Below are 13,722 nucleotides of genomic sequence, written 5' to 3' on the forward strand. Positions count from 1 at the left end.
CGCAGCTGCGCGTCACTCACCTGTAAAGCCGTGTACGCAACAGGAGTCACGTTTCATGAGCCAACAATATTATGCCGGGCAACGATGGCGGCGACAACCTTACCCGTAGATGTGATTGAATACTCATGCGTTTACGACGTCACTTCTGCTGTGATAGATCACGACCGCTTGGCACGTAAAAAGCCATAATATGTAACGGTGACCCCGCGATAATTCTACACAAGTACAGAAAATAACGCACAATGTCACACTTACTAATTTTCTTCCGTATATTTGGTTTAGTTTGCTCTGTTGCAATGCAGAATCACGTAAGCCTCGAGAAAAGTTGCATTTCCTGCAGTCAAGGGCTCTCCCTGTTGCCGCTTTCTCGTTGTAGCAGTCAACGATGCCTTCGCGGAGAAAACGCGAGAGTGTGCAAATAAATTCCACCTATACCGCTACGAGGAACAAAACTTGCGTTCGCAGTTGCGGTTTATGCGGCAGAGATGTTATGTGAATATCAGAAGACCACAGCAATGTTATTGAGACCTGGAGCTGAGTGTGCGCGGCCCACATTTCTACTTGCGTCACGTGCTCATCCACGTCTCTATCCTTTACGATAGCGGTGGGAACCTAATGTGCGCACGAGGTTGTCGGCATTATTCAAAACGTCTATAGCGTTGACCTTCTAGAGGTCACCGTTCGTGAGCTGTAACATTTGGTGAGGTTAGCAACCAAGGCCTATTCAAAACGCGTGGATATATTTACTGTGTTTATTCGACATACGAATGTTCACAGGATTGGCTGCTGCTCGTTCTGCTTCAGAAAAAAATGAATCTTAATATTCTAACGTTTTTGGCTCAACTGTAAAAAACCTTAGAATTTATGTTGCTTGCATAATATACAGAATAAGAATTCACAAATACAAAGGGAGCCTTGACGTAGTGAATGCTATGTAGCTATGACGTTTATCTTTATTGTTTCGCTGTGAAAAAAACCTGAAGAAGAGTGCAAGCACGCCGAGCAATTCTGAATCATATGCAGCCTCACATGCTAACACACTGTCAACCTTTTTTAGCCTATTTGACTAAAACAATGCATAGCGTCATTTCTACGTGTTTCTGCAAATGAATACAGCGAAGACGTATGGAGTTCTTGCCTATATATGAGACATAGGCAGTCCTGCAGTTCTACCAAAGAAATTCAAGCTAAGAATTTTTTTCCGAGAAATAAGAACTATGATTTTATTTGGTTTCGTGGCTGTGCTCTTTGGCACTCTCGCTGGTATTGTATTCTTTCCTGATTTCTTCCTAAACCGCCACTATTAAACATTGAAAAAATTATTTTCATAATTCACGCCATCTGCCTTACATTTATATTATTTAGGAGATATTAATGTTCGTATAGCGTTTATTTTGCAAAGTTTATCTTGTGTGTTCGTAGCACTGGGAATGTGTCTCAATTGATCGGTTGTTCACGATGATTTGGTCGATTTTTCAAGAATATGGCAAAAACATTGACGAAAGCGGATCAAAAAGTTGGCAAGGGTAAAAAAAGCAGTCGTAGGCTATAGAAATCATTTTTTAAGCCTATGGCGCATCAATAACTCCTGAAGGTGCGCTGAAGAAAAATTTTAATATACCAACTCTTTTACTGGCATACACAACAGCTCTAATGAATATTTTCACAGTAGAAAGGACAGCTGAAAATGCTGCAGGATATTCTTGAGAGGTCAATTTCAGAGAATACAGATTTCCGTCTCACTTCCACTCGACGTTCACTGGGAATTGCGTAACGACAAAGCATGGTGCTAACCAATTGATATTTTGAATAAACGACGTAGCTCTCCCGGAGGTATATTCCTCATTTCCTATTTCGGCTGCCTTAAGTTCCTTTGCGTAAACAGACATGTGTCACGTTCGACTAGCGGAAACACCATGGCGGTTGACAGAATGTATAAAATTTATTCCTAACAATGTGTGATGGTCTGCTTTTGAATATCATGACGGGAATATGAATATTATGATGTTGCTGCGATTGCAACCAGTGCGTTTGTACTTGGCAGTCTGCTTACTGAGCCTTTCTCGTATGCTAAAGTGGAACATTTATGTTGGGGTCTGTCATCTGCTCCTTTGCTTTGTTTTCATAGATTATAAGTTACTTTATACATTTTAGAGTTCCCAATTTCGAATCTTTGTAGGTTTTGCACAACAATTCCTAAAATAACTATGTGGACTTTCCATTACAGATACTACCAACCCAGCCCGGTATTCGAGCCCTGCTCATGGAACTCCCTACAACTTCGCCGCTTCTACCGTAAGTAGAGTGAACTTGCGGACAACTTCTGCATAGTTCAAGGGGTGTGCCCTCAGGGAACCTAAAACAACCCGAAAGCCACTGACACGATGAATAATTGCATCACGCACAACACGGTGTTACAGTAGCGGGGGTGCTTTTTTCTGTATTCATAAGCAACCCTCAGTGGGCAGCGAAAGTTAAACCTGTCTACCTAGAAGTGGATCGGATTCTCCATCAAATGCCTTCTGTGCGAGCATGTACTGAATGGTGGAAACCCACGAAAGTGGTAGCTTAGTGTTTTTTTTTCCTTCTAAGACATGTCATTTGCGCTCCATGCTGCATACGTTGCTACCCGCCGCCGTGGTTCAGTCAGCTAAGGCGTTGCGCTGCTGAGCACAAGATCGCGGGATCGAATCCCGGCCGCGGCGGCCGCATTTCGATGGAGGCGAAATGAAAAAGCGCCGGTGTGCTTACGTTGTAGTGCATGTTAAATAACCCCCGGTGGTCAAAATTAATCCGGAGCCTTACACTAGGGCGTGCCTCATAATCATAACTGGTTTTGGCACGTAAAACCACAGGAAGAAGAACGAACGAACGAATGCATACGTTGCTGAACTTAGACGTCTCAAGATGTGTTTTGGTCGTTAAGGTTAAGCCGTACGGCGGTCATACATGGTCAATATCGCCGCAATTTTTATGTTCTTTTGTTTCGTGAGGTGATTTGACCAAGTATGGTAAGCTGTTGTTCTTCGATGGCCTGTATACCTCTAGTGCATGATCGCTTGCGTAACCTCGTTTGTTAGAGCTATTCCTCTCTCGCTAATGAGTAGATAGGGGCCCTCTATCGCAGTAATGTGTTTCAGACACACACTTCTCCATTTGAGCGGCCCCAAGCTTGCTTTTATTTCCTCTGCAGGAGTAATATTCGATTCATAGGAAATACGTGTGATCGGGTTCAAAGGCGAAGTTAATGGCCCTTCTACCAGCTATTTTCTTCGTTTTTGCAGTTTGCGATTTCTTTTTCTATCATGGACTCGCGAGATTTCACCAATATAGGAACTGCAGGGCGAGTTGGCATTGCGTCATGATGAAACATTCTTAAAGACGAACAGAAAAGAAACAAGTAACCTTATGATGCGTTAACTCTCAACTTGAGAATATAGAACAAAACGCACATGTCTGATGCTGACGACTTCTAATGGCACGCCTTTTAAAATGGTGCGGGGATAAATAATCACCTAACTGGTTTAAGCTAATCAGGTTTTACTAAATGTATTTCAGTCTGGCATTTCTCCTATATGTGCTTTTCATGATTATTTAGGCATATCTCTTGCTTTAAACATGTATCTATATATATATATATATATAGTGATCTTGCCTGTACCAACCCCAGGTCTTTTTCGACCAATAGTCTTGATGTATTTTGCTTATCTTGATGGCTGACGGTTCAAAACTCAGGTTGGGTTTGAACCGCTGCGCTCCTGGAAAGTGGACATTGATGTGAAGGCGTTCTGATTGGGTGAGGCTCGAGGATGGTCCGTCGAGTGTACGCCGTAAAACCTCCGCCTAGCGATGGCGTCACCATGCATCGCCTAGCAACGCTTCGCCCCAGCGACAGATGCGTGAGCCGTAACGTCATCGCGCGCGCTGCATCGCTTCACCTTAGCTTGACCAAGCCATGACGTCATTGCTCCATGCGGAGTGGTTGCCGCGCCTGCGCAGAGGCAGTGCTAAGCCGCGACGGCACTCCACCGACCCACGGGATATATAGCTCCGCGTCGCTGCCGTGGCGACACAAAGGCGCCGCCGTCACCGCAACTAGCACATCACCGCGAAAATGGGGCAGCCAAAAAAAAGCGTCACCCCCGAAGAAGAGGAAGCGCAGCACGAAAGCCCCCGCGCCGCTACTTGAGAGCGAGTGAGACGACTTCGGTCTGATCCCGAGTATCACGCCGCCGAAACGGCGCGAAACCTCGGCGATTCGAGGAAGGTCAAGAGTTACGAGCCCGCGAAACCGAGCAAAAACGTTTGAGCGTCCAGAGGCGTCCAAGTGTTCGTTGCTCCTTGATTGGTTTCCCAGGCTTGAGCATGAAAGTGATTGCGGCACGTCGCCATTCTAGAGGGACAGTGCCGGCGTGCCAGTGCAATGTAGAATCAGCACTGGCACGCCGGCACTCTCCCTCTGGAATGGCGACGAGCTGAAATCACTTTCATGCTCAAGCCCGGGAAAACACTCTCCATCGAAAATTTACGGCCTATTTCCCTCACATCGTGCATTAGAAAGCTGCTTGAGTATGTAATCCTAAAAAAGGCTCCAACCTTTCTTAGAGAAGCAAAATTTCTTCTCCAACACACAGTTTGGATTTCGCCTCCATTTGTCCACTCATGATGTTCTTCTTCAAATCAAAGAGGAACTCGTTGACCCCCCGCCGCCCATCACGGCGCAAACGAGAGCTCTTTTGGCACTTTATGTCAAGGGAGCTTTCGATAACGTTTCCTATGGTCTCATCCTTGAGAACCTGACCCACTCCCACTGTGGCTCCCGCATGTAAAATTACTTACGAGCCTTTCCTAAGGACCGCGTGGCCACACTGGGAATGGGCCCATACCGATCATCAGACATTGAAATTACCGGAGTTGGCACACCTCAGGGGTCGGTGCTCTCACCGACTTTATTCAACATAGCTATGGCGAGGCAACCTCGGTTCCTGGAGGAAGTCGAGGGGCTATGCCACACGATATATGTGGATGACCTGACTCTTTGGACGAGCAACGGCTGGGATGGAGAAATTCAGGACCGCCTACAGAGGGCGGTGGATATAGTGCACGCGTACCTCGCGAATGGAAATCTCGAATGTGCACCACATAAGTCAGAATTATTATTAATGCTCTCCAGAAACATCTCCGAAACGCCAAGCCCAGTGATTGAAGTCACAATCCAAGCTAAACCAATTCCAACTGCATAAAGGGTCCGAGTCTTTGGTTATCATCTCCAATAGAATGTCAAAGCTCACTTCACGATAGATCTCCTTGGACGACAGTGCGAGCGTAGGTATCATGAGGCGCGTCAGTAACCGCTGCTCGGGACTTAAGGAAGCCGATATGTTACGGTTGGTCAAGGCATGCATTATCAGCCGTCTAACTTACCACCTTCCATATCGCAACCTGACCCTAACCCAGACTAACCGCATAAACGCCATCATTAGGAAAGCCGTTAAACAAGTGCTAGGACTTCATCTCTATGCTTTCACGCAACCACTACTGGCGCTAGGGGTACACAACACCATCGAGGAACACATCGAAGCCCACAGAATGGCACACCTCGAGAGATTAAGACTGACCTCCATAGGCAGGCATTTGCTTTCAAGGTTGGGTTACCCACAGCATTCACCCTGTGCGCGAGAACTAGTCCCCGTTCCCTCAAACATGGGAACCTTACTCACCATAGCACCAATACCACGCAATATGCATCCAGGTTATCATAATAGTCGCCGGAATGCACGTGTTAAATACCCTCGGAAATTCCTCAACACCCAACCGGAGGGCACCGCCTATTACACCGACGCCGCCCTGTACTCTCTTTAGAGCGAGAACAAAGAAAAACAAGTGTCGGTGGTGGTGGATGATCAGGGTGATATCCAATCCTCGTGCAGCGTCCAAACCGGGGCTACGCTCACGGGGGAGACGGTGGTCCTAGGACTCGCGATCAACCACATCCTCACTCAAAAGAAAAGATCACCAAAACACGACCACATCATAATAACAGACTCGCATAAAGCATGTCGAGCCTACCTGAGGGGTCATATACCCTTGGAAGCTAACCGCGCTCTCACCAGCATGCGCAAACTCTCCGCAACTCCAGATTCCTCAATATCACGCATCAGGCTCATTTGGACACCTGACCACGCCTCACTGTCGGACAATGACCGCGCTCATGCGGCTGCCCGAGAGCTAACCTGCCGGGCCCCTGGCAGTGAGGCGACCAGCCTAGATCAAGCCTCCCCAACGCATACCGTGATACTCTAGACTATTACAGACTAGGGCGCTTGCGATATCATCCTCCACCCAAATCCTTCTCCCGGAATGAAGCTGTCTCCTTGAGACGGCTTCAAACCAACTCGTATCCTAACCTTCTCCTTCTCAACAAGTTCACCCCAACCTGATACCCCGCCACCGGCCCAGGCTGCGGTGCACCACCGACGACTTTCCACGTCACGATGGAATGCCAAAAACTACCAACCGATATCCCCATTCTAAAATCCCCCCAACTAACATATGCGCAGTGGGAGGCGATCCTCCGTCGCTCCGAGCCTCAGGTCTGGCTGGCCCTGATACGACGAGCAAGAGCGGTGGCGGCAGCTATTGGGGCCCTGGACTAAGGCCCCCAACCACATTAATCCTTTCACATTATAATAAAGTTTATTTCTTCTTCTTCCTTGGGATGTCGACGATTCCGGGGTAATCTTGCGCAAAACGAGGCTGAGCCTCGAAGCATAAGCTCGCAAAAACTTGTCCGAACCGAGATGAAGCTAAGTGGGGTCGCCAGCTTCGCTGTTTCCCCAGTCTTCGCACCACTAGTAAAGGAGATGCCCCCATTCTTTTTTAATTCGGCTGCATAATTCTTTATTCAAAACTAATTTTACTTAGCGCTTCTTCGGCTCCAAAAGATACCCATCCTATGCGATCATGCACTGCGTCGTTTGTGGTTTCTCCACCGGCGCTAATACCAATGGACTCACCGACCAGTGGTTAGCTCCCAACCCCGACAAGGTCTTTATTGTAACAGCGAAGCTGTTTAAGCCAACCGTAATTTGTGTGTCCGTATCAACAAACTATCATCCTCAGCAATAAATAAAGTAAAGTTTCTTGCCGAGGCGGGATTCGAACCCGAGTACCCACGGTCCCAAGGCGAGCATCGTAACCACTAGGGTATACAGCCACTTTTTCTTCTTCATTGCATGGAAATATTAGTAATTATATGCAAAAAATAGTTGCGTTACATATATACACACATGAAAAACAAATTCACACACGCTAGGCAGTCCAGTGAAAGTTCAAAAATCGGGTAAACAAACACAAGCGTCCAGACACGAAATCCATTCAGGAACGGGGTCAAAGGTTGCAACCACACTCCGCACTTGAGCAGCCTCTTCTCGAAAGACACACCTTGTCGAGCGGGGTGGCTCGGCATGTCTGTCGATCATTCGGCTTCTCCATAGTGAATACAGTCCTAATAACATAAACAAATCATATGGTGCATTACTGATTGTCTTTTTGAAAGGAAGGAAGCGGATACCGTAAGGTATACAGCCACGCTTGCCAAACATGCATTTATGCGAACCATATGATTGCGTTCGAGCGTCGTCGTCTTCGTGCACAGCTGGCGCGTTCGCCAGCTATGGACACTGGTATATTGGAAACTAGGGCGTCAAGAACCTCCAGAAACTGTGCTGTGCAGCGACGATATCTGTACTCGGTTTTGCTGCAAATGCCTGCTTCCAGTGTGCACCACAGACCCCGCATGCTTTACCTACAGATTCTCAAATTTTGTATAGTACATGAAACACAGAAGTTGAGATGTATATTAGGGTTTCGTAAAAAATTCGAGGCACCTGTTCTTACTTTATTGTATCTTAATGGTCTTCATTTTGCCTATGACAAAGCATGACTTGATTTATAGCAGGAGATGAAAAGACGCAGTTCTTGCAGTAAGAAGAGGCAAGCGATCCCGTCTCCTGAAAATGTGCAAAAGGGATTGGCTCACTGTTCAGATGCAACATTTTATTGCGACAGCAGTTATATGGACCCACCAAGCGCATTACTGCCGTCGCTGTCGTCGGCGCCGTGAGGTTCATATAAATTCCAAACACGGTAACATCCGTATTCTGTATGCGGTATGTGCGAGTGAAAGCTTGCGAGGGTTAGCCGAAGATCATGGCTCAAGGTAGGAAGGCAGGCGGAAGCGCGCTGTCTTCGTCGAGCGTGAGGCACGAGAGTGAGGTGAGCGAGGGTGGGGGTTCTACTCCGGTGGCTGCTGCGCCCGGCGTGGCCGCATGAGCGCCGTATCTTGAAAGCGATCTGCGACGTGCACAATGTGCGGGCCCGCACGCGCATCTTCAAAGCAATCGGCCTTCTGAACAAAGTGCAACTAGTGCCGGTAGCTTCGTATGCACTGCGCTTTCATTGTTTAGTTCGCGTTGAAGCAATACACTAAGGGCAATTCTCCCGCTGCTGCTGCCACACATACTCACTCCAGCGTTTTGACAGCAAGTTTCTGCTGTCATCGAGAGAGATGCGTTCATGTTTACCGCGTGACACCATACTTCTTAATTTAGTGAGTGAATGTTTACAAGTTTATACGGCCGATAAATCCACTATCCTCAGTTCATATAAAATTCTACTAATCTGCCCTCGCAATCGATGCTTCGCTTTTCGTACGAAACTGCAACATTTTTTTAAAATTTACTATAATAACTATTCTCTTGCCTAAGCTCAAGTTGGCATTTTCATTGTGAAGAATTCATACCATGGTGCTCCTGAAATGCGTGTTGTGTTGTGCAGTTTTTGCATAAAAACCATGAATATCATACACAAAATCGTATAAAACTGCCATACCAATATTTTGTTTGTAGGCTACACCAATGTCAAGCTGTTATTATTCTTACTATAACCGGTGGAATGGGTGGCAATATAAACTTTATCGAGAGGGAACACCTTGCTGGGTAAGTAATCACAAGGCCTCTTATTAGAAGAATTTGAGCACTCTAACCCTCACTAATACACTTCTGCCAGAACTCTGAATTCATCGTTCGTAAAAAAGATAAAAAACAACAATACCATAGTAATAGTTATTTAGCGCACTCCAAGAGTCCATAGAGCATTATATGGTGGGGGTGAGGATTAATTGCGGACACAATGGCCTCCATTTACTCTTATTTATGCAAGCGAAATGCGCCTTCGTATTCGGTAACCACTGCTTCCCCTTTCTTTGCAGCTACCGTGGACGTACAGTGAGGTGGGTTATTGTAGCAAAGGAACGTGCTATGCAAATATCAGTAAGTACTGAACTATCTTATATGTTTTGCCTTCAGCTCGTTTTGCAAAAGAAGATGTTTTGGTTCATGCCTTTGAAGGTCATTACGCAGAATATCGACATAGAAAGCGAGCCTCTATTCCGGTCCTCGCCTTTGTTTTTTTGTTTTTTTTTTTGACAGAAACTTTTTCAGCAGAATATGTAAGCTAGAAAAATAAGCACGAGAGCATTTAGAAGTTCACTTGCATCGTGGATTCTAAATTGTGTGCTCGGGAATCACTGTAAGTACGCATCTAAAAATATATGTGTTTTTGCATCCATGTATAAGTACATGCTCATTAACATAATTTCAATGACATAAGTGTGCGCCACTTGCTAAGTTTGTATGCCAAAAGCAAGATACCACTTTTCGAGATTTACCACTAACAACGATCATAGTGTTGGATCCAAACGACGGACCAACGCAAAATGAAGTGCGGGAAAGCTTTGAGACATCGCACTTGATCTTACCACAGAGATCCGAATCTAGGATAATAATTTAATGCAGATACAAGCGCTGACAAATTAGGGCGAGTAGGAACAAATGTGGGCGACGTTTTCTCTTGTCCCTCTAAATTCAGGCAACGGTTCGAATAACCTGGCAAACTTGATGCATATACAATTTGCTCGAGCTAATGGAGGCTTTCGGTACATTAGATTGTATTTCCTACTGAAGGCTGTCATGCAGTTCTTGTAGTTCAGTCCTGTTTTTTATATTCAACGAACACATGCTACAATCCGGATACTGTTGAGCGCATGATAGCAAGACCACATACGCTATTCTGCGCAGATGACACACGATGTACTGAGACTAATCAGAGACAGGGACGTTCGCTGAGTCATGTGTTAGGAACTGCTGAATGTCTTCTTGATCTGCCGGTCTCGTGCGGTTTTGAGAACAAGGTATGCTGTACAGAAAGCGTCGACAGTTTCATTGCGTTGTAATTATTAAACCGTGATTCCTTGTCAAATGAAGCGTCCTAAAAAAGACGAAAAAGTCGGAGAACATCGGAGTGAGCGAAGCAAGCAAGCAAAGAAATAGAAAGGGAGAACGAAGAAGTTAGGAATGGTGACATGACGATTGTTTGATCTATGTGATATGTGCGGGGTTATTACGCATTTCGGTGCAGCCAACGAGTAAACGAAGGTATGGGTAACTTTTTAGCGCAGACCTCCAACGAACAAGTGGTATTCAAAGGCGACCAAGTTCCGAATGATTCTCCGCTCGATCTCCCTGAGAACACAACGGGGGGTCAGCTCCTGGATCTTGTTCTGGATCGAGCTTCCATGTCGCGCTAAGAGCTGTGTAAACGAGGGTTGGCGAAAGTGAATATCCCAGCAGCCCCGTTCAACGAGCTGCTACTAGAACGACCGTTCGGTCGTGCAATTTCCTATGATCATGAGATCAGCAATTCTTCAGGCCATAGCGATGCAACAAGATTTTTTGGAACAAAATGGCATTAGGGAAACATCGACAGACTTTCTGAAACCCAGAAGATGGATCACTTTTTATTAGGCCACAGCTAAATGCAATAAGTGGCGGTCTAACCAAGGCCAGGTCCTAAAGATGCGAGGATACGCACACTGGCGTAGCGAGAAAGTGGCATGAGTGGTGATTTTCAGAGTATGTTTGGAAAGCTTGGCGCATGTGGAAAGAGAGCTCCCTGTCTACATTCGGAAGAAATACCGTTCAATGATAGAACCAGGTGCTGTTTTACTGTTTTATATCTGGTTAGCTGCTTGACTACTTTCTTGAGGCTGAGTGACTGCTTCGTTTGCAGAACAGAGTTGTCAGTAGGATAAGTCTTAGCACTCGTAATTCACGGTCTTCACAAATAAAAATAAACGGCATTCACAAATTAAAGAGCGGGATACTCTAAAAGCACTACAAGCACTGCCACAAGCATTCACTCACTACTGGTCTAAGAGGAGCAGCAAGACGGAGGCAGATCTTCAGCGACAGGCACTTTCGATCTAGCAATTCGGATGTAAGGGCGCCACAACTTGAAGATGGTGCAAATATTAGACTTCGTGCGAGCGATTCAGGACCTGGTGACGCATGGTAGTCATCAATGCTGTTCAAACTAAAACAAATGACACCAATGCCTCAGTGATTTCACCCGAAACGGAACGAGACCGTCTTGCTGATTTCATCAAGTTTATTTCACATAAAATTTGAAGTGAACAGACAGAACCTGCGAGCTCTTGTCGACAGTGGAGCGTAAAATTGTTAAGGCTAAACATTCATAGGGACATTCATTAATCGTGTCTGTAAGCCCCGATGAAGGAAGATAATTCGAAACCTATGACTGATTCGAAACGAATTCGCAGGCTGAAGAATGGAGACTGTATCCAGGAACTCTACACAAAATATGTGTCATTCTGAGGCTATCCTCTTGGTACCACAAGGTTTGAAGTCTCCTTTAAATTACACGGCATTATCATATTTCGGGAAAAGCCATCCAACCTATCGCGATAAAAGTCATGGCCAAACGAGGACCTTCAAGAGATTTTCGATGCTGATATTATACGTCCATCTGTATGGCCACTTGCATCGTCAATCACTATCGCCCCAAAAAAGGGCGACAGCCTCAAATTGTGCGCTGACTTTAGAGCAATCAATAAACAGCATCATTGACAAAACAGCCCGAGGTACCTGGTTTTCCCGGATAGATATGTGCAAATGCTTCTCGCGAATAGCACTTCAAGAAGACGCTAAGTATTACATCGCCTTTGTGACTCCATTTCACACTTATGAGTATAATCGCCTTCCATTTGGATGGAAAGCTTGCCTATCAGGCTTCAGAAGAGAATGAATACATTTCTGAACCCTTTTGTTGGTCACTGTTGCAACGCATATGTAGACGACAATATTGTAGGCGCTAAGATTGAGCAGCAACATGGAGAACACCTTGCATATGTTCTCACTTCCTTGTCCGAAGCCATCCTAAAGGCCAACTTAAGAAAGAGTGAGTACTTCAAAAACTACGTCACTTTTGGGGTTCAAGTATTGCATAGTACCACCAAAAATACCAAAGAATAGTCCGCGGTGCGCATCGCTTAAGCTTGGGAAGCCCTCTGACGTCCATTCACTCCGCGTGTTTTGCGGACTAGCCAGCCATGTAGGAGCGTTATTCTAGACTAAGCGATGAAGACACGGTGCCTAACAAAGTCGACACAAGAAGACGTACCGTTTTGAAGGATAGAAGAATGTGGTTGTCCGTGCGACGAGCTGGTACAGATAATTTCTTCTCGTCGTGTGCTTTGCCTTCTGGACTTTTCAGTTCCGTTTGAAATAAATACAGATGTTTCGCATTATGCAACGGGAGTGGTTCTGTACAAAAGAGACTCCACCCGGGCAACCAATCAACGTAGGCGGTTACTACGGTTATACACCAACACGGATGTAAACTGCACAATTGAGAAAGAAGCTCCTGCTGTCCTAAAGGACATTCGGTGCTTCCACTACTACCTACAAGAAAAACAAATCAAGCTCTATACCGATTATGAAGCAGTGACACACCATTCTAAGCTGGTCGTATTTAAATAAAACATCACACCCTGAGTGAAGGAGCTTCAGCAGTTTGATTTTGATCACCGGGGGGCTTCTATGAAAGATGATAATGCTATTTCGCGCTTGGTGGTCATGCCTATATCACTTCACAAAGGAGCAATGAACACCACAAAACTTTGGGAAGGGACTGGAGAACTCCAGCCCACAGTGAAGGGGGAAGTTGCATTGCTTCCCACGGATGTGTCGAAAATTTTGGGCCTCCACCATAATAGCCCTCATTCAGGTTTACGTGATGGGGTTTGGAGAACCTGCATGAAGCTGACGAAGTGATTTACATGACTTCACATGAACTGAGACGTATGTGCAATCATGTCATGAATTTCAGCTGAATAAGGTGAAATTCAAACAACGAACACACCAAATGACCTTGCCGAAACATTCAGGGACCCTATTCGATGTTGTCCACTTAGACTTCGCCGAGCTCCGTAAGAAGTCAGAAGTTGTGAAGAAAACGCAAGGGTTCCTTGTCTGCATGGAAGCGCGATCTCATAACTCCACCGCAAAATCTTTGACAACATCTACCAAATGTTTTCCAGGATAAAGGATGGGCTGCCTTCAAGCAGCGGTATCTTATCCCAACTGATCACACACAACGAGTCTAGGATGGGCACCACTCTTTTTTGCAACTACAAAAGCAACTCATCTTCCCATTGATGTATCCCTGGGAGTCGAAAAGATGGTACAGCTTACAGAAACAAAAACAACAGAAGATTGCGAAGTGAACTGCTGTGAAAGAATGAAAATAAACTTATCAGAAGTAAAGCACAACGCTACCAGCGCTAGAGGTAACAGGTTTAAC

The 13,722-nt window shown here is 45.6% G+C and overlaps 1 protein-coding gene across 1 annotated transcript in view; it reads left to right on the forward strand.

Moving 5' to 3' along the window:
- The first annotated feature begins 1,159 nt into the window (after positions 1-1,159).
- LOC119464792 (uncharacterized) overlaps positions 1,160-13,722 on the forward strand; it is a 33,663-nt gene continuing 21,100 nt past the window's right edge. Inside the window, exons 1-4 of the mRNA XM_049655318.1 lie at positions 1,160-1,263; positions 2,228-2,295; positions 8,910-8,999; positions 9,272-9,332. Of these exons, the coding sequence (XP_049511275.1) occupies positions 1,218-1,263; positions 2,228-2,295; positions 8,910-8,999; positions 9,272-9,332 (265 nt within the window). The 5' untranslated portion in view covers positions 1,160-1,217. The remainder of the gene's footprint in view (positions 1,264-2,227; positions 2,296-8,909; positions 9,000-9,271; positions 9,333-13,722) is intronic.

Source organism: Dermacentor silvarum, chromosome 9 (assembly GCF_013339745.2).
Source record: "Dermacentor silvarum isolate Dsil-2018 chromosome 9, BIME_Dsil_1.4, whole genome shotgun sequence".
Taxonomy (NCBI): domain Eukaryota; kingdom Metazoa; phylum Arthropoda; class Arachnida; order Ixodida; family Ixodidae; genus Dermacentor; species Dermacentor silvarum.